This window comes from Neofelis nebulosa, chromosome 8 (genome assembly GCF_028018385.1).
Source record: "Neofelis nebulosa isolate mNeoNeb1 chromosome 8, mNeoNeb1.pri, whole genome shotgun sequence".
In the NCBI taxonomy this organism is placed as follows: Eukaryota; Metazoa; Chordata; class Mammalia; order Carnivora; family Felidae; genus Neofelis; species Neofelis nebulosa.
This window is the reverse complement of record NC_080789.1, coordinates 51,171,997-51,198,311: the sequence shown is the minus strand read 5'-3', so window position 1 is coordinate 51,198,311 and position 26,315 is coordinate 51,171,997. Positions and strand designations below refer to the sequence as shown.

Genomic DNA, 26,315 nt, shown 5'->3' with positions numbered 1-26,315 from the left:
CTAGTAATCGTTCACCAGAGGGATACTAAGTTCTTTGATATCAAGCAGTCATAAACAATGAGGAATGCCTGCCGTGGCTTCTATTACTCCTGGTATTACTTTTGCTATGACCACGACTACTAGAATTACTATTATTACGACTACTATTGCTACTATACCAGCACCACCACCGTCCCTGGTGTTGTTAAATAATGTTTATTAAATTCTTAAAGCCAGCGGCTATGCCATGTATTTAAAAGACATTAATCATTTTTTTTTAATGTGTGTTTATTTTTGAGAGAAAGAGGCAAAGAGCAAGCTGGGGAGGGGCAGCGAGAGAGAGAGGAAAACACAGAATCCCAAGCAGGGTTCAGGCTCTGAGCGGTCAGCCCAGAATCCGACGTGGGGCTCGAACTCAACAAACCGCAAGATCATGACCTGAGCCAAAGTCAGACGGCTTAACTGACTGACCCACCTGAGGGCCTCAAGACATTAACCATTTTGAATCACCCCAACAAACCAATGAGTTATCCACATTATACACATCAGTAAATCAAAGGTTACATTGCTACCAAGTCACAGAGCTTATGCATAGTTGGTCCCAGACCAGATTTCTGTGGCCTTTTTGGCTCCAAAGGTGTGTTCTTTACCACCATCTGAAACGTCCTTTCCCTGTCTGGAACTCTGCAGGTACCAAGATGTCCCCTCCAAGCCCTTGGAAAGTAAATTGAGTTCCTTGAGGGAGCATCTTCCCAAGGCCAAAAAGCTGCTTTTATAGTTACTCCAAAGCAGCTTCCATATCCTGGAAACAGCAACTACAATCAAAGATAGCACCTTACACACATCCTTCCTTTATTGAAAGAAAGAAAGAAAGAAAGAAAGAAAGAAAGAAAGAAAGAAAGAAAGAAAGAGAAAGAAAGAAAGAAAGAAAGAAAGAAAGAGAAAGAAAGAAAGAAAGAAAGAAAGAAAGAAAGAAAGAAAGAGAAAGAAAGAAAGAAAGAAAGAAAGAAAGAAAGAAAGAAAGAAAGGAGGAGAAAGAAAGAAAGAGAGAGAGAGAAAGAAAGAAAAGGAAAGAAAGAAAGAAAGAAAGAAAGAAAGAAAGAAAGAAAGAAAGAAAGAAAGGCAAAACAAAAAACCTTCCACCACCAACAGTCCCTCCTAAGATTGGAGATACCTACACATATCTGGCAATAAGCCCAGACATACCAAAACATGTATTATCTAGAGCCAGGACTTGACTCCCACCGTGTCTACGGAGAGACAAGCATCTCATTTCAATAGACAACTCATTCACAGAGTAAGGACACTCCCCTGGAAGTGACAGGGAGTCAGAAGAGCAGCATAAAACAAAGAAAGTAGTTATTAGCCGCTGGCCAAGGGCCCCCAGCTCACCCTTAGGTTCTACTTTGCTTCAGTTTAACCAAGCACAACTGCAGTCGCCTCCCACTAAAAGTCAGTAGACGTTTAGTCGACGTCCAGAATGTGGACAGGAGCTCCTGTTAGTTATTTACTACCCATCTCTGGCATTCCTTTTGGACATGACCGATGAGTTACAGCTGGGTTTTAGGCAGCGTGGCACAGTCATTAACTAGCTGTCAGGAACAGCTACACCCTCCGGTCCACAACGAAATGAACTCAAATCTGGATTTACCAGAGGAAAATTCCAAACAGACTAGGAAAGCAAAAACCACAGACACCATCTCCATAACAACTGTAAAACTGAAATGTGTGCCTTCTGCAAAGAGGCCTGTGCCTCTACCTCTTCTGAAACGCTTGACAGAGACAAAAGGTTCTGTGCCCCAGCACAGGACAAACGATGCAAAGAAAACCCTTGCGAAGCTGACTTCAGGATCAAGAGGGCACTTCTTACCAGCCCTCGAAGACAGGGAATAGTACGGTGCACAGAGCCAAACTGGTTGCCCCATCTTCCTTTGTTCACCGAGCGGGACCCTTTCTCTAGTCCAGGGGTAACACTGGTTTGTCAGAGCCGCTCATGTGGTCCCATTGCCCCTTGTGGGGCAGTCTGCTTGGGACCATAAGAAGAGACAGTCTCTTCTACTGGACGCTGAGATTCCTAGAAGCGCCACCAGGAACGGCCAGACCCATTTTGTGACCCTGAGGGGGAGGTAGACCAGGAACAGATCTAAGATGGCACAGCAGAAGGATAGAAAGAATCTGAAGCCCCGGAGACTTAACCAAGTGAATTTAAGCTGCTGCCCTAACCAGTTCTGGAGGTGCAGTATCCCCAAGCTCTTTGCCACATTAGATAAATAATCGCCTTATCAAATCAGTTTGAGTTTGGGTTCCCTGTTGCACCCAAAAGCATACGAGAGAAATTTCCTTTGGTGGGATACTTGAGATTCATCGGAATTTATTGTCTGCAGTTTTAAGTATTAGTTTAATTCCCCCAAGTTCACTCTTCCCCAAGACATACTGATGTGCCAGAAATATAGGGAGAGAGAGTCATATTTAACATGTCTTCCCATGTTTTAAAAACATACCCATCTTCCTCTCCCACTTTTGGTTCTGCATTAAGGTAGCTCTTTCCTGTCAATGACAGGCCTCATCGGAAGGAGGAATTGTAGCTGTGTCAGTGTCGTTTTCCCATGACCGTGTTTCTCAGAGCACCACCCATAGGAACAGTTGCTTATTTTACTTCTTTATTTTTAAATGTCTATTTAGTTTTAAGAGAGACAGCGTGAGTGGGGGAGGGGCAGAGGGGGAGGGGTTACAGAGGATCCAAAGTGGACTCCGCACTGACAGCAGAGAACCCGATGCGGGGCTCCAACCCACAAAGCAGAAGATCATGACCTGAGGCGAAGTCGGACGCTCAACCGACTGAGCCACCCAGGTGCCCCAGTTGCTTATTTTAAAAGCAGATTCCGGGGTTCCTCCTGAATCTGGGGGTGTAGTCAGGAATCCTCATTTCTACCCAGCACCTTTTACGAAGTCTATGAAAGGTATCACTACCACTTTAGAAGAGAAGGACTTCCTCCAGGCAAGTTTGGGTTTAGAACCCAGAAACCTTTTTTTTTTTTTTTTTTTAATTTTTACTCCATGCAGAAGAGACGAAGTGTGTTAGCCGCTGAGCCAGGTGGGTGGGCAATTACCCTGTTTGTGAAGAATCTCTGGGAATTTTCCATTGTTGTTGCAGTCTGCACAGCTTCTCTGAGGTTGGAGCATGAAGTGGTCAGCGTCCATAGCTTTGACTCGTAATTGTGCCTTAATGTAAATATATATAAATATTATACACATATATGCTGGCTTTAAATGGAGTGTTTTAAATGACTCCCTCTGTATGGCAGTGTGTATTTATATATATCATGGGTAAAAAATAAGTGTCATGGGTGGTCACATTCCAAAGAAATGAACGCATGTACAAAAGCACCAGCCAGTGAATGGAGCGACCATACAGAACAAGGGATTAAAGGCAGGAGACTCACAGATTTCTTGAGTTGAAAGCCACAGGAAAGGAGGAGGGGAGATGTCCGATGATGTAGGTGAAGGGCCTAAGGAGGAAGAACCTGTATGGCGTCTGTGTGGGAAGCAGGCATCTTTATTCTTCCTCGGTGTTGGTCACAGACAATAACATATAATACATAAGATTATAAACACCATAGATACAGGAACTGTGATCGTGTATTTCCTATGTCATAGACACCGTGGAATTTACAGCTAAAATTGTAAATATGATCACGTGTTAGAACAGGTGATAAACAGGAGGGAAAGAAATACACCAAAAAAGTTCATTAGCAATTATCTCAGAAATTTTAGCCTCCACAGTCTTGCCTGCATTTTTTCCCCACAGACATTTCGAAGGGAATAAAAGAAAAGGATGAAGGAAAGTACGTATGTATGAGTATATACATATATATATATATATATATATATATATATATAAAGATAAGAATAGCAGGATGGGACACTTTTATAGAAATCTAGTGAGAAACAAGATGCTATTTATATTTCTGAGGCATTGTGAACTATTCTTTAAAAAATTTTTTAACATTTATTCATTCTTGAGAGAGACAGAGACAGAGTGCAAGCGGGGAAGGGGCAGAGAGAGAGGGAGACACAGAATAGGAAGCAGGATCCAGGCTCCGAGCTGTCAGAACAGAGCCCGATGAGGGGCTTGAACCCAAGAACCAGGAGATCATGACCTGAGCCGAAGTCGGACGCCTATTCAACTGAGCCACCCAGGCGCCCCATCCCATCTTGAACTTTTTGATGAGAAAACACTTTTTTGAGAGCAAAGCTGCTATTATGAAAATAGTGTTCTAATACTGATTGGTCCTCCACGTATATTAGAAACATTCTTTTGAACTAAGATCTTTAAAATTGTTTCATTCAAATGCAGTTTTTCTTATTAGTTGGTAATTTTTCTTCTTAGTGAAATTGTAGTCCTGGAAAGCTAGATTTGTATTCTTTCAAAAAAACCAGGCTACTTTTATGGATGAGAGAAGATGTTTTCATATAGCACTGGATTTTCATTAAAAAAACACAAGCGTACAATAGGCTCCTTGCTGGAGCAGTGTGGTATGGTGGGAAGAACGAGAGACGTGAAGCTCTACAACGAAGTGACAGCTTCGTTATATACAGCAGCTTCATTATATACGGCAGCTTCGTTATATACGACAGCTTTGTTATATACGGCCTTGTCACCATTTGTAAGTCATTCGCTGCTTTAGAATCCCACTTCTTTGGGTCTAAATCTGAATGGCATCACTTCTTTCAGATGGTCGTTTGTGAGGTACACGCTAAGTCACATTGTAAACTCTACATTGCTGTGTTATTGTCATGCGATTGACCTACAATGAAGTCATGTGATCTCATCCTGCGTTGTAACTTAAAAATGTTTGATTCGATGGAGGTGATCAGAAAGTGCAGCTCAGAGAGATGTTTCTGGAATAGTATAAGCAAAGATACGTCGTTTTCAAACTGACAGTGTATCGATTCTAGAATTATCAATTTTAGAGCAGTTGACCTGAGTTAGGTAGTCCAGGGTTGCCTGAAGTTCCACTTGAGTTTGAAGTAGTGATTTTGGAGACAAGCTGAATGAAATGTTTGGTTTTCTGAAGAAGGAAGGAGGCATTTTAACTTACGGAGTCTGAAGAAAGGGACATTAATCCAGAGAAAACCTTGAGGGTGGGTCCAGGGAGAAGGTATTTTCTGGAAAGACCGGGGTGCTGGGTGCACTCTGGAAGTGTGAGAATGTGGAAGAAAGAGAACTCCCTTCTACAACTGTTTAAAAAATTAAAGGGTATAAGCTAACGTTCGGGAATAGTTAACATTTCTCGGATTGAATATTAAACTTCCTCCAAGGAAAACAACTCAACTGCTAAAGTCGGCCCTACACAGTGCCAAGAAAATACTGCTAAATTAGGGTTCTAGGAGAGATATGACTCAGTTAAGTATTGTAGAGCTCACAACCCATAAACTATCCCTTTGTAGTCCTTGAGAACGTAAGAGATTACAAATAAATTTACTGACTCCTTCCTTAAGGAAAGGAAATGCCTAAAATCATGATTCAGCTTTTTAAATTCAATTTCCATGTGTAACTATTATGGCTGCTGGGAAATACTCAATACTCAAACATCATTTTGTAAAACTATTTTTAAGTGCTTTAGTCTAAGAACTAGATGGATGTTCTTAGAACCAAATACTTTTTAATTGAATAAATCTAACGGGTAACATCTTATAAGTTTAAGGTGTAGTGTGTGACTTTGATATATGTATATTTTATAAGATGATTGCTGACGTAGCAACATTTAGCGTTACGTAGTTATTACCTAAGCATAGTACAGTATTACTGTCTCTATTCATTGTCCTGCGCATTAATCTCTATGGCTTATTTACTGCTCATTACAAGTTTGTACCCTTAAACCCCCCTGTCTCTTATTCCTCCATCACCCCATCCCAGGTAGGCACCATTTTACTGTTTTGTTTTTGTTACAGGTTTCACTTTCTTAGATTCATGTACAAGTGAGGGGCGCCTGGGTGGCTCAGTCGGTTGATTCATGTACAAGTGATATTATACAGTACTTGTCTTTCTCTGTCTGACTTATCTCACTTAGCATACTGTGCTCAAGGTCCATCCATGTTGTCACAAATGGAAGGAGAGCTTCCTTTCTCATGGCTGAATGATATTCCATTGTGTATAAGTACCACATTTTTTTATTCATTTGTTGATGGCATTTGGATTGTTTCCATGTTTTGACTATTACTGATAATGCTCTAAGAGTGCATATATCTTCTCAAAATCCTGGTTTCATTTCCTTTAGGTATATACCCAGAAGCGTATCATTTGGTAGATCTATTTTTAATATTTTGAGAAACCTTCCTATTGCATATTGCTTTCCATAGTGATTGGACCAATTTACATTCCCACCAACGGTGGGTAAGGGTTGCCTTTTCACCACCTTGTTGCCAGCACCTCTTGTCTCTTGAAAGCCTGATGACAGCCATTCTAGCAGGTATGAGGTGATATCTTACTGCGGTTTTCGTTTGCATTTCCTTGATGGTGAGTGATATTGGGCATCTTTTCATGTGTCTGTTGGCCATGTTGATGTCCTTTCTGGAGAAATGTCTATTTAGTTCTTCTGCCCATTTTTTAATCAGATTGTTTTGTTATTGTTGCTATTGAGTAGACTGAGTTCTTTATATATTCAGATCTTATCTAATACATGGTTTGCAAAAAGTTTCTCCCATTCTGTAGGTTGTCTTTTCACTTTGTTACCTCTTCCTTCTGCTGTGCAGAAGCTTTTGAGTCTGATGTAGTCCCACTAATTGATTTGCTTCTTTTGTTGTTTGTGCTTTTGGCGTCAGACCCCCCAAATTATTGTCAAGACCAATATCAATGAGGTTCTTCCTTATATTTTCTTCCAGGAGTTTTATGGCATCAGGTCTTATGCTTAAGTCTTTGATCCACTTTGAGTTAATTTTTGTGAGTGGTGTCAGATAGGGATCCAGTTTCATTCATTTCATTGTTCTGAATGTTTCTCCAATTTTCCCAGCACCATTTGTTGAAGAGACTATCTTTTCCCCATTGGGTATTTTTGGCTCTCTTGCTGAATGTTAACTGACCCTATATACTGGAGTTTAATTATGGACTCTCTATTCTGTTCCATTGGTTTATGTGTCTATTTTTTGTGCCAGCACCATACTATATTTATTACTATGGCTTTGTAGCGTAGTTTGAAATTCGGAACCATGGTACCTCCAGCTTTGTTCTCAGGACAATTCTGGTTATTTGGACTCTTTTGTGGTTCCATGCAAATTTTAGGATTGTTTCTTCTATTTTTATAAAGAATGCGTTTGGTATTTTGACACGGATTGTATTGAATCTATAAATGGCTCTGGGTAGTATGGCCATTTTAACAATATTAATTCTTCTGATCCATGAATATGGGATGCGTTTCCATTTGTTTGTCTTTTTCAATTTATTTCAGCAAAGTTTTGTAGTTTTCATTTTATAGATCTTTCATTGCCTTGGTTAAATTTATTCCTAGGTATTTGATTGTTTTGTTTTTTTTTTAATTATGAATAGGATGGTTTCTTTACCTGTTTTTCAGATGCTTCATCATTAGTCTAAAGGACTACAACTGATTTCTGTATGTCAATTTTATGTCTTGCCACTTTATTGAAACTGTTGACTAATTCTAACAGGTTTTTGACTGATTCTTTGTGATCTTCTATATATAGGATTGTATAATCAGCGAATAACAAGTTTTACTTCTTCCTTTCCAATTTGAATGCTTTTTGCCTCTTTGTCTTGCCTACTTGCCCTAGCTAGGACTTCCAGTACTATGTTAAATAGGAGTGGTGAGAGTGGCTATCCATGCTTTGTTTCTGATCGTAAGTGCAATGTTCCATTTCTCTCCATCGAGTATAATGTTAGCTGTGGGTTTGTCATATATGGCCTTTGAAGTATGTTCCTTCTCTGGCCATTCTGTTAAGGGTCTTTATCATGAAAGGAGGTTGTAGTTTGTCAGATGCTTTCCTATGTCTGTTGAAATGATCATGTGAGGTATTACATTTATTGATTTGTATGTCAAATCATCCTTGTATCCCAAGGATAAATCCCATTTGGTCATGATGTGTAATCCTTTTAATATATTCTTCAAATTGGTTTATTAATATTTTGTTGAGAATTTTTGCATCTCTATTCATCAGGGATATTGGTCTATGATTTTATTTTCTTGTGGTTTCTTCATCTGGCTTTGGTACCAAAGTAATGCTGGCCTTGTAGAATGAGTTTGGAAGTGTTCCTTCCTTCTCAATATTTTGGAAGAGTTTGAGGAGGATTCGTGTTAATTCTTTTCTAAATGTTTGGTAGAATTCTCTGGAAGCCATCTGGTCCTAGAGTTTTCTTTGGTGAGAGCTTTTTGATTATTGAGTCAGTCACTACTAGTTATTGGTCTGTTCGGATTTTCTCTTTATTCCTGATTCAGTTTTGGTAGGTAATGTGTTTCTAGAAACACATCCATTTCTTCTAGGTTATGTAATTTGTTGGCACGTAATTGTTCTTAATAGTCTCTTATGACTCTATGTATATCTGTAGTATCAGTTGTAATGTCTCCTATTTCATTCCTAATTTTTTATTTGAGTTTTCTTTTTCTCTTAGTCTAGCCAAAGTTTTGTCAATTTTGTTTATTTTTTCAGAGAGCCAGCTCTTAGGTTTACTGATTTTTTTTTTCTATTGCTTTTCTCATTTCTACTTCATTTATTTCCATTCTGAGCTTCATTATTTCCTTCCTTCTTCTGACTTTGGGCTTAATTAGTTCTTCTTTTTCTAGTTCTTTAAGGTATAAATTTGAGAGCCTTCTAATTTCTTAATGTACACATTTATTGCTATAAACTTTCCTCTGAAAACCACTTTTGCTGCTTCCTGTAATATTCAATGTGTTGTGTTTTCATTTTTATTTGTTTCAAATTGTTTTTTATTTCTTTTTTGACCCAAAGGTTGTTCAGAAGTTTGTTGTTTGGTTTCCACATATTTGTAGATCATCTCACTTTCTTCTTGTTGATTTCCAGTTTCATACTATTGTGGTCAGGGAAGATAGTTGGTATGATTTCAGTCTTCTTAAATTTGCTAAGATTTGTTTTGTGGCCTATCATATGATAGGCCCTGGAGAATGTTCATGTGCACTTGAGAAAAATGTGTATTTTGCTGCTCTTGGATAGTATGTTCTGTATATGTCTATTAAGTTCATTTGTTCTAAAGTGTGATTCAGTTCCAACATTTCCTTGTTTTCTATCTGGACAATCTATCCATTGCTGATGGTAGGGTATTGAAGTCCCCTACAATCATTGTATTGTTGTCTATTTCTCCCTTAAGACATGTTATTAATTCTTTAATATATTTCATAGGGGCACCTGGACAGCTCAGTTGGTTAAGCATCACTTAGCACAGAGCCCAACGCAGGGCTTAAACCCACAAACCAGGAGATCATGACCAAATTCAAGAGTCAGACACTTACTTAACTGACTGAGCCACCCAGGTGCCCCAGATTGCTGTATTTTCTTGACATTGACCCCTTTATCATTATATATTGCCTTTTTTGTCTGTTGTTACACATTTTGGTTTGAAGTCTATTTTGCCAGATATAACTATGGCCACACTCACCTTCTTTTTAAAGATTTCCATTTGTTTGGAATATCACCTTCCATCCTTTTATTTTGAGCATGTGTGTTTCTTTAGAGCTAAAATCAGTCTCCTATAGGCAGCATATAATTGGGTCTTGGTTTTTTTGTGCATCCAGCCACTCTGTGCCTTTTGATAGGTGAGATCAATCCATTTATACTTAAGGTAATTATTGATATGTAAGGATTTACTACTGCCATTTTATCTTTTGTCTTCTGGTTATTTTGTTTCTCCATTGTTTCTTTTTCCTTCTGTTTCTGTTTACCTTTGTAAATTTGTGGTTTTCCATGTTGATTTGCTCTTTCTCCCTATTTTTTATGTTTCATGTCTCTACTCTGGATTTTTGTTTTGTGATTACCAAGAGGTTTACATAAAACATCTCATTAATAAAATAGTCCTTTTTCTGCTGATAGAAATTTATCTTCTTTTGCCTATAAAGTTTCCATCCTTTTACTCTTCCCCTTTTATATTTTTGATGTCACAAATTATCTTTTTATGCTGTGAGAATGTTACCAAATTGTAGTAGCGATGGTTATTTTTAATCCTTTTTTTAATAACCTTTATGCTATAGTTGAGTTTAACATAACATTCAAAAAAAGAATTACATTTCTAATTCTGTCTGTTTTTCACCTTATCAGAGTTTTGTATACCTTTGCCTTTTCAGCTTGAACAACTCCTTGCAACATTTCTTATAAGACAGGTCTAGTGGTAGTGAACTGCTTCAGCTTGTGTTTGTCCGGGAAAGCCTTTATTTCTGCTTTATATCTGAAAGATAATTTTGCCAGGTAGAGTATTCTTGACTGAAAGTTTTTATCTTTTAGTATTTTGAATATGTCATTCCATTCTTTTCTGGCCCAGAGAGTTTCTGCTGAGAAATCTGCAGTGGCCTAATGGGAATACCTTTGTAAGTTACTAGGTTTTTTCTCCTGGCTGCCTTTAAAACTATTTCTTTATCATTGACTTTTTATACTTCTAATATAATGTGTCTTGAAGATGGGATTTTTTTTTTGCATTGAGATAGCAAGGTATTTTATTAGCTTCATGGACTTGTATGTCCAGTTCCTTCCCCAGGTTTGGGAACTTCTCAGCTATTATTTCTTTAAATATGCTCTCTGCTCCCTTCTCCCTCACTTCTTCTGGGATACACATTATTCTTATGTTGGCTGCTCCAGTGGAGTCAAATAGTTCTCAGAGGGTTTCTTTACTTTTTAAAATCTTGTTCTGTCCCCTCTTCCACTTGAATAATTTCTATATTTCTATCCTCAAGCTCACTAGTTCTCTTTTTCATATGATTGCTTTAGATCCAATGCATTCTAATGCATTCTTCATCACATTTATTGAGGTGTTCAGCTTTAGAATTTCTGTTTGATACTTTTTTAATATTAATCTCTTTGGTAAAATACTCCTGTTTATCCCTAAGATCGTTGTGTTAGCTTTTGAATTTTCTTGTAGCTTGTGGAATTTCTTTATAACAGCTCTTCTCAGTTCTTTATCAGTTAGGTTGCAGTATTCCATGTCTTTAGGTTCAGTTGGTGGAAAATTGTCACTTGTTGTGATACTGTTTTACCATGGTTTTTCATGGTGTTTGATGAGATGTGCCTCTGCTTCTACATCAGAAATAGGGAATACCTTTCTTTTTTAAGCATGGTTTTGTTTACTTTGATTCTAGCAGTTCAATAGGCGGTAGTTTAGAACCTTCCTTTTGTTTTCCAGAAGGTGGCGCTATAGCACATGTTTTTGGTTTCTTTTACCCAGAGCTGACTCCCCACTAATGTCGGCAGCAAATATTAAAAGGAGGGGGGCGGGGAAGGAAAAGGTGGCAGCAAAGGAGGAGATACGTGTACTGAGCACTTGGGCATTAGGTAAGCCCACTGCCCGGTAGGGATATTCTCAAGGTGGAAGGATCCCAGTGGTCCATGGGCAATCCTCTTGACTCCTGGGACAGATAGCAGGAGAGATTTCCTTCAGTTCTTTGTCTGCCTACTTCCTTTTCCTTTCCTTCCCCACCCCAGTCACTGCCATCTCTTCTCAGAGAGAGCAAGGGGTCCCTCCAGCTGTAGGACATGGCCAAGCAGACCTTCACTCGCCACCTTTACCCTCCACCTCCTTTGCTGGAAAAGTTCTGCTGGCTTACTGCTGGTCAGCTGCCACCCTCTCTCTGCCATCACTACGTTGGCTGCTGTGGGCTCCACTGCCATTTCCCTCACTCTGCCACCTCCTCTGCAGTCCAGTGGATCTCTCAGGTGTCCTGATGTGCTGTGCAAGGGCAACTTTTTTTTTTTTTTTTTTTTTCTGTTTTGGATGTCTGAGTAGTTGTAAATCAGAGAGGACAGAAAAAAAGAATGACTCACCCCACCATGATGCTGATGTCCCAAAGAAATGTTCTAGGTAATGATTCTAAATCTCTTTCATCCAAATAAAAGTAATTAGAACTACTTTAAAAATCACATTGTGTCTATCAGAAGCAAAGGCATAAATATTATATAAAATTGGTTATGTAAAAGAAGTCCCAATCCAGTTTCATATGATGACTATCTGAATAATCAGTCAAATGTTAAGAAGACATTATGTCTTAAATGGACTTTCAGGTATGCCACCAACCAACCTGGAGTATTAATTATTGTTCATCTTCAGTAATATATCATTTAATTTCCATTATGTCGTAGGTGTCTATTTTCATCCAGCATTGAACATTAGTTAGTCTTTATACCTGGCTAAAGTTGACATTAGCTCAAGTTCGAACTCACCCCTCAGCGTCTGTGCATATGTGTTCGATTTGCTGAAACCGGCATCATGGGGTTTCAAACAATTATTCATTTTACTTTGGTGCTATTAACCATGTGTGCATATGTAAAGTGCACTAGCTATATGAATGGTCATATGCAGGGAAAAAGAATATCTAAGGAAAGAAAGAAAGAATTTGAGCCTTTATTTATTTATTTTTTTAAATGTTTATTTTTATTTTTGAGAGAGAGAGAGAGAGAAGGTGGGGGTGGGCAGCAGAGAGAGGGAGACACAGAATCGGAAACAGCCTCCAGGCTCCGAGCCATCAGCCCAGAGCCTGACGCGGGGCTCGAACTCACGGACCGGACCGCGAGATCGTGACCTGGCTGAAGTCGGACGCCCAACCGACTGCGCCACCCAGGCGCCCCGAATTTGAGCCTTTAAACAATAAGTAGTGTTTGTGCTTAAAAACTTATAGAATAAGGAAATAGGACTGAAACAGATGGATTCTTTTTCTGTGACGTAATGTTAATCTCACCATTTTCACTCAGGTGAAATTTTCGCCTACGGGTGAGTTTCATCCCCAAATCTTGGAGAATTGGCAAGCATGGCAATGAAAAGTCAACTCACGAGACCGTGTATTCCTTTGCCCCGCCTGTGTGTGGCTGTTCACTTTAGAATGCCTTATATCCCCAAAGCATGGCCATCTTCTATAAAATAAAAATGCCTATGAAATGCTATAACTCAGGAGCACATCACAGTATCATTTTAAGACTAACCGTAATTTTGACATTACCCCCATACTACATCTTTTTTTGTTTTGATTTGATTTTTAAGCTTAGGAAAGAAGTGATACTCTTCTCCTACATCAAATCGTCAAATTGCTTCCTACATCCTTTTTTCCCTTCTATCTCTACTCTCTCATTTTCCCTATTAGAAGGAAAGTAATCATGACTATGCCCCTCTACACTTAAAATTCCATTGAACATAAGAGATTGCATTGAACATAGAAAAATAATCTAAAAATAATCTAAAATTGCATATTGTATTCTAATATCTAAATCTAAAAATCTAAAAATAATCTAAAAATAATCTAAAATTGCATATTGTATTCTAATATCTATGTCTTTGTCTCCCCCATTAGACTCTAGGCTTCTTGAGGCCAGGAAACGTTTATTATTCATTTTGTGCACCCAGTCCCCATCTGATGTATAGTTGCTCAAATATCAATTAGGATTTGATAAGCTAGTAAACACCTTCATCAGATTATAGATGGTTGGCTTTTGAAGCTAATCAGGACACTGAAATTTTTAAAGGGTCCCCTGTTGATTTTTTGCCCTCCGTTCTGGAGGTGTCTGAAAGGCACCAGAAGGTCGGCTAAGACTCCAAAGCATTGGCCCCCAAATCTTTTTTCATGAGAACTGCTGTGGCGTTGCCATACACACCCAGGCTGATGTTAATAAACACTAGCTAGAGCCGATTGCGCCTATTCTCATTCTTGAATAGATGAAATGAGCCCAGCCGCAGTGAGGACGCTTCGCTACAGTAATCCAATAAATACTTTTAAAGTGATGCTTACTTTTGTCTTTTGCATTAAAGTCTAAGAGTGAAGGCAAGTAGAGTATGAAATAAAGATCACCTCCCCTTCCCCCCAATACCAAGCAGAAATTCCAGAGATTTTGCCAAAACTCCCCATAGATTTATCACTTCTTAGGAGACTTTGTACAGAGAACTACAAAATCTCCTTTGCACTATAAGAGCCAGATGTTGCTGTCAAATTGTAACCATCCGGGGCTACATGTGTACACACGTTGCATAGTCATCTCTAACTGCACACAGGAGGCACAAGAAATAGAAGTTATGACCTAACTCAAGCTTTTTCTAAGCTGGCGGGAAATTGTCACCAGCTAGTCGTGGTCGGTGGTTTCTGTGTACTAAGGCCTCCCACCACAAGGGGGCACAATCAATCTCAACTGAGGAAGCCATGAAAACAAGACTTCCCGCCCAAGAAAAGTGGTATGTGCAACAGAGATGGGATTTGTATAGCTGTAGCCGAGTCGCATCCTCACACTGTCACACCAACATTTGATCTGAAATAAATTCTTCAAACTTTAGATACCTCAGGTTCCTATCTAATTACCAAAAAAAAAAAAATCTTAGGTAAATAATACGGGATCGCTTGGCATTAGAGAATACTCTGAACTCAACTTCTTTATACTGGTGGCAACAGCTGAAGTTGACCATTCTAAATTAAATTAGAAGTTACATGTTGTTTCCTTTTAGAGCTTTCCTGGATAGCCACCCGGAATTGTTATATACAGAGTATTCCAGCCGTTCATTTTCAGTGAAGAAGTAGAATTCAGAAGGGCTTGTGTGGGTATGAGAAGAGGTTAGCTAGATGGTCACAAAGGCCGCCATGGTAGACTGGGAGAACAGCTGCAGAATAAACAAGAAAACTGGAGCACCACCCTTAGGATAGGCAAATCCCCCCTTTCACCAGACCACAGAGTCTGGCAGAACTTTGGCAAAATAAGCGTCAGGATCAGGAGCCAGGGTGGAGCAGCATGGGAAACTGAGTGCAGGATCTAGGTGCACAGAAAATGTAAAAATCCACAGTACTTACAGGCTACCAGAGCCTAATGACAAATCACAAAAATTACAAGGAGAATGGTCACCTCACCTTGAGTCTATTGGGCCAAACTATATGAAATTGTTGCCGTTTCACTGTTTTCGACAAACACAAATGCAAGTTCATATGGTTCAACCTAACAACAGTCTAAATCATGTGAGTGAACAGGATTGCTCTGCCTCTGCCTATCTTGGTGATACAGGTCTGATGGAGGATTTGCATCTGAAGATCGGGGACCTTTATTTGACCTTCTCTGGAGCTCTGGTGTTCCATTGAGGGGCTCCAGGGGCATCTTAGAGGGCCAGGAATGGGTTGGAGTGGAAGTCATGTGAATGAGGCACTGATACTCCTGTCAGAAGGACCATTTTCATTTTGTCTGCTTTCTGTTGGGGGATTCCACTTACGATCTGATTTGTAAAAGGAGAGGGAGAGGTTTTCATGTCCTAAAAAAAAAAAGGGTTCAAAACCTGTAGAGCATGTTCATTTTGTTAAAGGAACCCACATACAAATATTGACATTCTAGAGTACTGAAGTTTCAAAACTATGAATCCAGAAGATCGTGAGCAAATGTGTTGATACATCATTTCATGAAAAGCAGGAAAGAATTTTCATTCTTGATGATAGTACTCTCCCTCCAGTTGGGTTAATACCATGTTCAAAGAAAGTACATCCAAAATGGCATTGTGAAATTTCAGAGGGTGAAAAGCATATTTCTCAGCACAGAAATGGAAATGAATCTTGGGTAGAGACAGAAAGAATGGTCATATTTTTGCCTTTAAACTATTGGGGACAAGGGTGAAAAAGGGTATTGTTCAAAATACAAGTCAAAAAGCACTCCTATAGGCATGTACACCACATGACTTGCAGCTCCTGCTGGCCCTCGTGGCTCATGGTCATATTTGGAGTGTTTATGGAGAAACTGGACAATTGCCTGTGTAGAATCTGGGCTGTGTCTACTTATTGAATTTGTTTGATACTTTTTACTACACATAACCAATTAATTTAGTCCAGAAAGCAGATGAGGTCATTGAGCAGTAGGCCAATTTAATGAATGAATTCAATCTTACTTAATGAAATTTTCTCCAAACGGTAGGGATGCATTCATCAGTTTGGGCAAAATATGAAGGCAGTTGTACTTGTGTGGTTACAATTGCAGTCATAAGCCCCACCCTTTCAACGTGCTGACTTAGGCATAAAGGACTCTCTGGAAGTCTAGGGGTGCCTGGGTGGCTCAGTCAGTTGAGTGTCCTACTTTGGCTCAGGTCATGATCTCACGGTTAATGAGTTCGAGCCCTGCATCAGGCTCTGTGCTGACAGCTTGGAGCCTGGAGCCTGCTTCAGATTCTGTGTCTCCGTCTCTCTCTGCCCCTCCCCTGCTCGCACTCTGTCTCTCTCTCCCCCTCGCTCTCTTTTTCTCAAAAATAAGTAATTTTTTTTTTAAAGGACTCTCTGGAGGTCTAAAAACAAATATCTATTTAGCAAACGTTTTAGTATCCCATATTTAATTTAAAAATTTTTAAAGCTAAACTTACCTGTGAGATGTTATTTGGGGAGAAGTTAAAGTCCCCTTAAATGTCTCACAGAAGAAATGAGGGTTTTAAAATTCTCTTTTAGTAAACAGCTAGGGGATCTGTCTTACTCTAAACTGCCGTGAGAATGAAAAACAATTTACATGAAGAGAAGATTGTGCTAGGGAACAGAAGTACCTCTTGATTGAACAACGGTCTTATGATTTTCAAGCAAAGTGGACAAAACCTCCTCCCACTGGCTGGCAAAAACGAAAGATATAATTAGATTAAAAATCTGCTGCTTACATGAAACCAAAAGACCCATCTGTACAAAGATCCAAACGAAGGGCTATTTTCTTTCAGAGGTTAACTTAAGACTTTTTTCATAAGGATATCCTCCCTTTACTGCACACTGAACCTGATTTTTTTAAAAGTTAAGTTGGTAAGCCCAATTCCAGCCTCATTTCATTTACTGTTTAGATTAGTACTAAAAATGAGCTACTAATGTCTAGGTCCTTTGTTATGAAGGATTTTCTTTCAATGCCTACTAGAAAGGTGGCTTAGCTGTCTAAGTATCAGCTTTAAATACCTAGACTCCCTGGAACCATAGGCTGGATTCTCAGAAGGGCTAGGGAACCCCTTAATTATTCTGAAATAGATGGTGTGGCAGGCCATGTACTTTACAAGTGTCTTTCTGTAAAATCTCAAAAACCAAACTACTCTGTGGACATTAAAAAATCAATAACTGTTTTCCTTTCGTTTGGAGAAATACTGGTTTGCCCTATGATCTCCGAAATCTAAAAGTATGTGCTTTTCATTTAGTATCCTTTGTGATTTCTTAGCATGCTGTATCCTACGCTACGTACAAACTTTAACAATAATATTTGTTTGTGTAAAGATGGTACTTTGAATTTGGCTGAACTAGTGCGATGGAAGGATGAGCCTGCAGAGAACCATACTTTGGAGCCCATGTGGTGAGAAGAGGGCCTTTCTTCATCTTTACGTGATCTGTTCTATGGATGGGGTCTTTTTAGTTCTCACGGTTTGATTTTAACGTTGTATTAACCCACAGCATTCCTTCGAAGTCCTTTGTAGTCGCTGATGATGTCATTTCATTCTGGCTGGAAAGCTGTCTTTTACCTACTGTATTTTAGATGTTTAAATACAACGGCTGAACGAGAGATTTGCATTACAAACTTTTTGAAAGGTGTAACTATCTCTTAATAACATAAAGTAGCCCAGATTTCAGGGCACGAAGGGGTTTGCACACCAAGTCGACAAGGTGCCCAAGCTGTAGGAACTCATGGGCACGGACTTATTAAAAACAATCAGCAGAATCATCCAAATGAGCCACTATAGAGGACTTTGCTAATTTGTTCACTAGAACAGTCATTATGAAATCTATGCCTTTAAAAGGGACTTCTTAGACCCTCCACACTTGATAATAAAGGCAGACTTTCCAGTGGGGGAGAGAGAATCAGCTGGAGCTTTGGGACCTAACTCTTGTCCTCTGGTAGTCGCCTGGTGTCTTCAGGACTGGAGTCGCCTGGAGTCGCCTGTGGAACCAGAGCTGGGCCCTGCTGGGGAAGCCATGGCCTACCTCTGGCCCTGGTGGCAGTGGGGAATCCTGAGAGATCCCAAAGAAGAAGGTGAATCTGGAGTTGGAAATCAAGGCCATTCTCCTCCTGGATTGGACCTGAATTTGAATTTATTTATTTATTTATTTATTTACTTATTTATTTTTGGTTAAGGAAGAAAATGGGTTTCCTCGGAGCGTTTTACAGGGTATTAAAAAAACTAGAAGACTCAGGTTGTTTTAGCTTGAGAAAATGATCTCCGGGAGGTTACTTAAATTCCCTATTTACCTCAGTTACTTTAGTTACCTTAGTTTCCCTGCGGGGGGGAAAAATGGAAATAATAAGGCTTGGGACCTCCTGGTCACAAAGGGGCAGCTGCGAAAAATAGAAAGGGTTTTGGTTTTTATGTGGGAAAAGCATGTGCAAAATATTACTCATGTATTGAGGTGCAGGAAAGTATCCTGCCGGTCACACTAAAGACTGATATGCGTAGTTGACATTATTCAGTTCTTAAAGAGATATACGGCCGACCATGTTTCTGATGACAGGAATCCTAAAGGGCAACTGTTTTCTAGGTATCAACACTTAGTCCTAAGCTAGGAGATACTTCAAGGAAGATAAGAGACTTGCAGTTTGTTTGGTGTCTCCGAAGATTGCCAGACTACGGTTTGTTTCCTTTCCCTTTTTATGAATGGCTGTAGTATTATGCTTCCGTCTGCATTTTCTATCCAAGCCATTCATAAAAAAAATAACAACCAAACAAAATAACAACAACAAAAAACTTTCTCGGCACGGTCTGGAGCCATTGGGTGCCAGAGGCTGGGAAAACATGCTGGCAGCCGTAACCCCAACTGGCACTGAGCGCATTCAAGGGTCTGTTTGTTTGGTGGTCGGAAAAGTATGAAGTGCTGTGTGCAAGGGCAGCTGGGAGAGGTTCTGTGACACGGGCTAGGCCGGGAGCCAGCGCTGGCAGAGTTTCAGACATTGTCTTTCCCCTCATTGAAGTGTCAGGACCTAATTCATGGAAAATTGGGTGAGTTGGCAGCCCTTTCAGAGGATTTCATTGAGCCCCGCAGTGCGCAGAAGCCACATGAATGCGGGATCTTCAGCCAAAAGAGGAGGGGAACTTCTGGGCAGTAGAAACCAGTCAGCCTGCAAGAATGCGTGGGGATTTGAAGCGGTTTGGGAGTAAACATGTGTACAGGTGTAATCGGCGGGAAGAAAGAGAAGGAAGAAAGGGTCTGTCCTGACACATGGCTCTTCTGAAATGAATACTCTCTTAGCACACACTTTTGGACCCTCAGAGGCAAGAAGTCCTAATCACGTTTGGTTCAGTTCCACTTGGAGAAGACATCGTCTCCATACCTGGCTTTTCATGATGTCATCTCTCCTGTGATTTTCAAGTCAAAGGGCAGAATTTTTTTTCTTTTCAGTGAACAAAAGTATCTTGCCATTTTTAAAACTGTTTATCTCGTCCATCCAAAAAAAAAAAAAAAAGGCTCTGATGATCTTTATGTAACATGTTTAATACGTCAGCCATAGGACAATCGCATCATCACAGAAATTCCGAGAGGAAGGAAAATGAATAGGAGCTGTATGCCCCCACGATATAGTGAATTTACCCTAACTTCTGTCATTTGGGAGAACTGTAGAAATTTTATTTTTTTCATTTGTGCCACGAAAGTGCGTCACTGGCCACATCAGAGTGGCTCGGTTGGACTTGCAAACCGTAGTGATAGGTACATAGAAGAAGTAAGGCTCATATTCAGGTGTGAAAGTGAGTACTGGAAGTCATCCATCAAAAAGCTCGTGCTTCAAATCCCAACTTTACAATACCAAAGAAAGATTTAAATATCTTTCTAATATTCTAATTATTGGAAAATTCATTTAAGCTGGGTAGAAAAAACTTCCCTTAGGTGTTTCACTCAAAAAAGAGAATTCTGGGGGCGCCTGGGTGGCTCAGTCGGTTAAGCGTCCGACTTCGGCTCAGGTCATGATCTCGCGGTCCGTGGGTTCGAGCCCCGCGTCGGGCTCTGTGCTGACCACTCAGAGCCTGGAGCCTATTTCAGATTCTGTGTCTCCCTCTCTCTCTGACCCTCCCCTGTTCATGCTCTGTCTCTATCTCAAAAATAAATAAACGTTAAAAAAAATTTTTTTTTAAAAAAGAGAATTCTGTTCTATATACGTAATTAGATACAGATATAGATAGAATACAATATTCTGCAAAGGAAACCATCAAGAAAGCAAACAAACCCACAGGATGGTAGAAAACATTTGCAAATCATATTCTGATGGTACTCATATCAGAACATATAAAGAACTCTTAACTCAATAATGAAAAGACACTTTTGAAAATGGGCAAGAGATCTGGAAGATACTTCTCTAAAGAAGATACATAAATTGGGGCACCTGGATGGGCCAGTAAGTTAAGTGTCCGACTTCGGCTCAGGTCATGATGGTGCGGTTCGTGAGTTCGAGACCCACATCGGGCTCTGTGCTAATAGCTCAGAGCCTGGAGCCTGCTTCGGATTCTGTGTCTCCCTCTCTATCTGCCCCTCCTCCACTCCCTCTCTCTCTCTCTCTCTCTGTCTCTCAAAAATAAATAAACATTAAAAAAAAAAGAAGATAAATAAATTGCCCATAAGCCCATGAAAAGATTTTCAGCCTCAATTGTCATTAGGGAAAAATCAGATCAAAACCCCAGTGACGAACTTCACACCCAGTGGGATATTTATAACGAAAAAGACAGGCAACAGCAAGTGTTGACAAGTATGTGGAGAAATTGAGACCCTCATGCATTGCTGGTGGAAATGTAAAATGGTGCAGCTGCTTTGGAATACTGACAGCTCCTCAAAAAGTTTATCCTAGAGTCACCTGTATGACCCAGAAATTCCACTCCAAACTACCCAAGAGAAATGAAAACATGTCTCCACTAAAACTTGCATACGAATGCTCATAGCATTATTCATGATAGCCAAATGGCAGAAACAACCCAAATGTCCATCAGCTGACGGATGGATCAACAAAATGTGGTGTGGCCATCCAATGGGATGTTATGGAGTCATAAAGAGGAATGAAGTACCGATGCATGGTATGACCCAGATGACCCTGGAACACGTTATGCTAAGGAAAAGAAGCCAGGCACAAAAGACCATATATTGTATGATTCCATTTACCTGAAATGTCTGGAGTAGGCGGATTTACAGGGACGGAGAGATGAGTGGTTGGTTAGGGAGGGTAGGGTGACTAGGCAGGCAGCAGGGAGTGGGGGGTAGTCAATAATAACGGGTATGGGGTTTCTTCTAGAGGAGGTGAAATGTTCTGAAATTAGGTTGTGATGATGATGACACTACAACTCTCCGGATGTACTAAAGAAACTGAATCATACACATTATTGGTGAGTTGTATCATATGTAAACTGTATCCCAAGAGAGCGGAGTGTTTTTAAAACAAAATGTTAGCAAATTAGGCCCTTTCACACCTCCCGTGAATCTAATTTTAGAACCAAATTTTTGCAGACAAATGTGTATATTTGAAACACGTATACTTAATTATTGTCATGAAGTATGTTTCCTTCTAAGACGTAACAGGTTTTTTGTTTGTTTGTTTCTTCCTTAGCCACAACAAGTCGTTCAGAAGAAGCCTGCTCAGGTAAGAGATGGGCATTATGATTTTCTTTTCCTTCCAATTAATATAAAGAGTAAAGTGAAAAGATATAACCTAAAATTAAACCTTAAATGTGTCCTTTTCTAGTTTTGATTATGTCAGCATCCCAGTATTCATGAAAATTCGTTGTGTCCTTCAGACAAAGCCAGGAATACATAGTCTGAGTTGTGTCACCGAAAACCGTAAGGGGCGCCTGGTGAGCTCAGTTGATGGAGCTTTTGGGACTTTTGATCTTAAGGTGTTTTAAGGCTGAGCCTCAAGTTGGGTGTAGAAATTACTTACAAATAAAATCTTAAAAGAAAAAAGAAAAGAAAACCGTAGAAGATCAAGGCCTGAAGTGTACAAAGCAAATAGAAATACTTTAAAAAGTAAAATCTTTATTTCAGTGCCTCATACGAAATATTTAATGCTCTTACCATGTGTTTTGCCAATCTTAAACATCAAATTTTGTCCTTTCCTTCTATCTACCCATATTCCATTGACTTGATGCAGGACTTATTAGCTGAAAGATAGATCATGATTCATGACAGGAAACATATCTGTTCATTGAATTATTCCATAACCTTGGATAAGCCAAAACATCCTCAAAGAGGGCTGAGAAACTGGGAAATTAAGTCATACCAATTTTGCAGATTGATGAACCCTCAGGTCCTGCCTTCTTGGCTGCATCACAGTTTCTGAGGTGTTGGCAACATCAAAATGAGGAGCCAGGTTTACTTTTCTTACTCTTTATGCTTGGTGTTTTTGTCCTAAATATAATCTATACATGGAAACATAAGAATTGTATCTGTTGAGGAAGTAGATCTTGAAGGAAGAAAAAACCTGAAGATTAAATTAACCACGACTAAATTTAACCAAGAGTCAATTTAACCATTCTTAAAGTGTAAATATGTCCCACAATTCTCCCCTGCCAAGTTTAAAGAGATACCCAGGAGATCTGGCTTTATCACACAGAAACTGCTGAAGTAAGTTGTTACCCGGTGTTGTGGGTTATCAAGTTCTTTGTAGATCTCTTTCACATAATTGAAAATATCCATGTGATCTTTTCTCTGGAGGTCTCTAAAAAGGTACTTTGCACCCTGTTCTCTTGGGACAATGTTGCTTTGACTGGGAAAGACCATCCGAGCAATCTTATGTGTCTACTATTCTTTACAAATGCTGCTTGAAAGAGAACTAAAGCTTCTAAACACATGTAAGCATGCAGGGAAAATGGGTCAGCGTAATTACATGTATGTGTTAAGTAGAATAAAAGCAGAGTTAACATGAAAAAAATTTCTCAGGGCTGCCCCCATTCCTAAAAGCCAACAGTGGTAGGGGGAACTAAAAATAAATACCAGTGTTTGAGTGTTTGTAAACAATATCAAACAAAACAAAATAGAAACAAAAACTTGACATTTGAAGTAGGAGATTGCGAATATATTTAGCCTCTCATCTTTCATCAGTAAGAAAATCAAGAGAAAGTAAATTTAAAAGTCAGTTCACTTGAGCCAAAGGATACTTCCGTGTTCACTGTTGCATCACTGGCTATGAACATTAGATTAATAACCTTCTGTGGTCTGTTAACAACATTGACTCAGTATCTATTCTTGGTGTTATAGGGAAGATGAGACACATGAAATAGTTACTGCATCCAAGAAATGTGTAATCTGGTTCAGAGTTTCTTAGCCTTAGCTGCGTGGTAGAATCACCTAGAGATCATATAGGACATACATATATCACCATGTACCTGAACTGTGTATATGCCTGAACCCTGCCCAGTAGTATCTGCAGAGCCAGCCCTTGTGAGCCAATCGTGAGCACCTCTTTCAAATTCTGTGTTAGGTGACGTCCAGTAGGTAGCTTGAAACCGACTATGATGTAAGTATTTACACCGTGGAATTTGACAGCTGCTACCGATCAGGACCTTTTTTTCCTGAAGAGCAAGTTTGCCTGCGCCCACCGGCCCTACCCTTCACTGATTCTGATTTTTGGGGGTCTGAAGACCCAAGCATCGGTATTTTTTATGAACTCCCCAAGCGATTCTAATGTGCAGCCGGAGGTGAAGATACTTGGTGAACACGCACGGGAAGACATGTGAACATTTGTTGAACAAATGACCACAGAGTGCCAGTGGATATGAGGCACATAGGGGATACAGTCGGATGAGTGGAATACCGTGTGTTACTTAAGGGGATAATTCCTGGAAGACTTTTTATTTTGTGTTGCCGTCTAGTTGCAGAGGGGAAAATGGAGATATAAATTAGGGAAACAGAGATGCTATGAATGAGATGAGTGGCAGATTCAAAAGTAGAGGGGCAGAAACAAATAAATTACGGGTGGAGATTATCAGTGTGTCTGAAACTGATTGCGGATTGGTCAGTAATACACCAAGAAATAATAAATGTTTTCCCAAGAAACTCAGGAATGGCAAAGAAGGCACAGATAGACTGGGCTGGTCTTCGCTGATCTGTGTGGTTGTGTTACAGACCCTGCTCCAGAAGTTGCCCTTGAAAGGAGAGTTCAGAGTTAAAAAAATAAAAAATAAAAAAAGAATGTGAGCTCATTGGGCTTCCTAATCTATATTGTCTAAGGACATAGTGATGAATTATATAAACATGGGGGCTACAAGGAAGTTCATGGAGGATAATGTAAATTTAACACTACATTCAAAAGGATCTCTTCCTTTTCCATCTGTTTATTTCAAAATACCCTCCCAGATGGCTTTTCCATGTGGCAGTCTGGATTAACTCAGGCTCATATCCTTTCTTCATCAACAGTACTATATTCAGATCCTGTTTTGAGGTGGTGAAAATTTTAATACAATGAAGTATTTCACATCTAAAGAAAAGAGCTCGGCAGCGTGTAAGGAGACCTAGGTTTTGCTTTCTGGCCCCATCACTGGACGAATTAATCTCTCTGTGCCTCATTTATCCATCTGTGGACTGGGATCATAACAACACATCTCCCTTACTCCCAAGAAAACTTTGAGAGATCCATAATTCTATAAATTCCAGCGAGCATTACTATGTTCTGACTTATTTGGGGAGGCTGGATTTCTAATTTCCGGAGATTTATACTCTCAAAAAGTCTAGAATTCTAATTCGTCCAAAACTGTCTTTTTGACCTCAAGCGTTTTCCCTGCACGTTTCAAAAATAAAGATTGTTTAATCTTTAAGGGGGAAATGTTACAGTGATTGCCACATCCTCTCATTAGGATTGAAGCAGTCAGAACCACTTTTCTTGGCGGTATGTCGCAATTACAAAGACTCTATTGTGAAATATCCCAATGCCATCAAATTCTGAAATTTGAGAATTCCAGAGCTTCAAGAGTGCCACTTCTGGAAACTGGTATACAAAGCAGCAAAATTCATTCTGAGGAGACAAGTGTAGAATTACAGTAAGTCCCCAAATTGAGATATGTGTTTATGTATGTAAATACATGTGTCCAGAGAAGAATAAAAATTTAAGGGAAACCCTGCTGCCAGGGTTTGTGTTTATAAAGTCCACCAGGTGCCATCAGCTACAGACGTTAAGTGTGTCCCACATCCTAAGGGGGAAGTTAATGGTCTCTTAAAAATCTAAAGAGAAAAATCTGCAATATTCACATTAATTTGTTTAATTACAGAAACGGTGAGGACAAAGATTACTAGGGCACTCTATTTTTATTTAAAATGGCAAATTAAGCAATAAATGGAAATGAGCTCATGTCTTCGTGTTTTAGCAGTGTGATGCAGTTGACTTCTCAGCCACATGGAACACATTCTTTGGTAGGAAACAGTGGTGGGATTTGTTGTCGGCGTTGCTTTTATAAAAGTTAACCCCATACAAGTATCCGATTATTATTATCGATAGAGGGAATGCTGTTCCTCGGCTTGTCACTTTGATGAGAATAAATCTCACGCCCTCTCAGACCTCTAAAAAGGTTTTGCTGGTCTGTCAGATATCTTCTTGTTTCTTGGGTTCCTTCTCTGAAGGCTTTGAACAGAGATCCAAAGTGACTCCTGCTAGATAATTCAGACAGTCTTTTCTCACCTGAGTCTACCCAAACGGGAAAATCGGCTTTAAAAATCCTAACGGTTCTCCTGACTTTCAACCCAGTTTCCTCATGGTTGTTCTGCCCTGGCAAGTGCCACCTCTAGCAACGAAGACAGGTATAAACCTGCTCCTTTTAGTTTCCCAACGAGAGGCTTGGAAAGTTCCCCGTTTCTAAAAGAGCAGAAATAGAGCTTTGTGTTTTGAGGTAGAATCTTTACCTGCGAGTAACATCTTCTGTGGGGGGGTGTGTACCAGGGCAAAGAACTCTCAGTAAGCCTGGTTATCATGGGACTTTTCCCCTCTTAAAAAAAAAAAAAAAAAGGTTGAATGTTTTTACAGGGACTTCAAGGGCTGTTTTAAGGATGTTTATATTTCAGACAACCTAAACACTGTTTGGAGCAAAAGGAGAGATTTCGTTTTGGGACAAGCACGTTGATGAATTGCAGTCAGCATCTTGTTCTTAAAGTAGGCCTTTTGACTGGGGGCTCTCGGTCTAGACACACAAAGGAGAAAGGAGGAGGGGAAGAGAGGGAGGGTATTCTCAGTCCAACACTCATCTTTTAAATGGTACCTTG

At 39.7% G+C, this 26,315-nt stretch overlaps 1 protein-coding gene across 2 annotated transcripts in view; it reads left to right on the top strand.

Annotated features, from left to right (window-relative positions):
* HMGA2 (high mobility group AT-hook 2) overlaps positions 1-26,315 on the top strand; it is a 137,914-nt gene that overhangs the window by 103,904 nt on the left and 7,695 nt on the right. For both annotated transcript variants that reach the window (XM_058742117.1, XM_058742118.1), the window contains one exon: positions 21,679-21,711. In XM_058742117.1, coding sequence (XP_058598100.1) covers positions 21,679-21,711 — 33 coding nt within the window. The remainder of the gene's footprint in view (positions 1-21,678; positions 21,712-26,315) is intronic.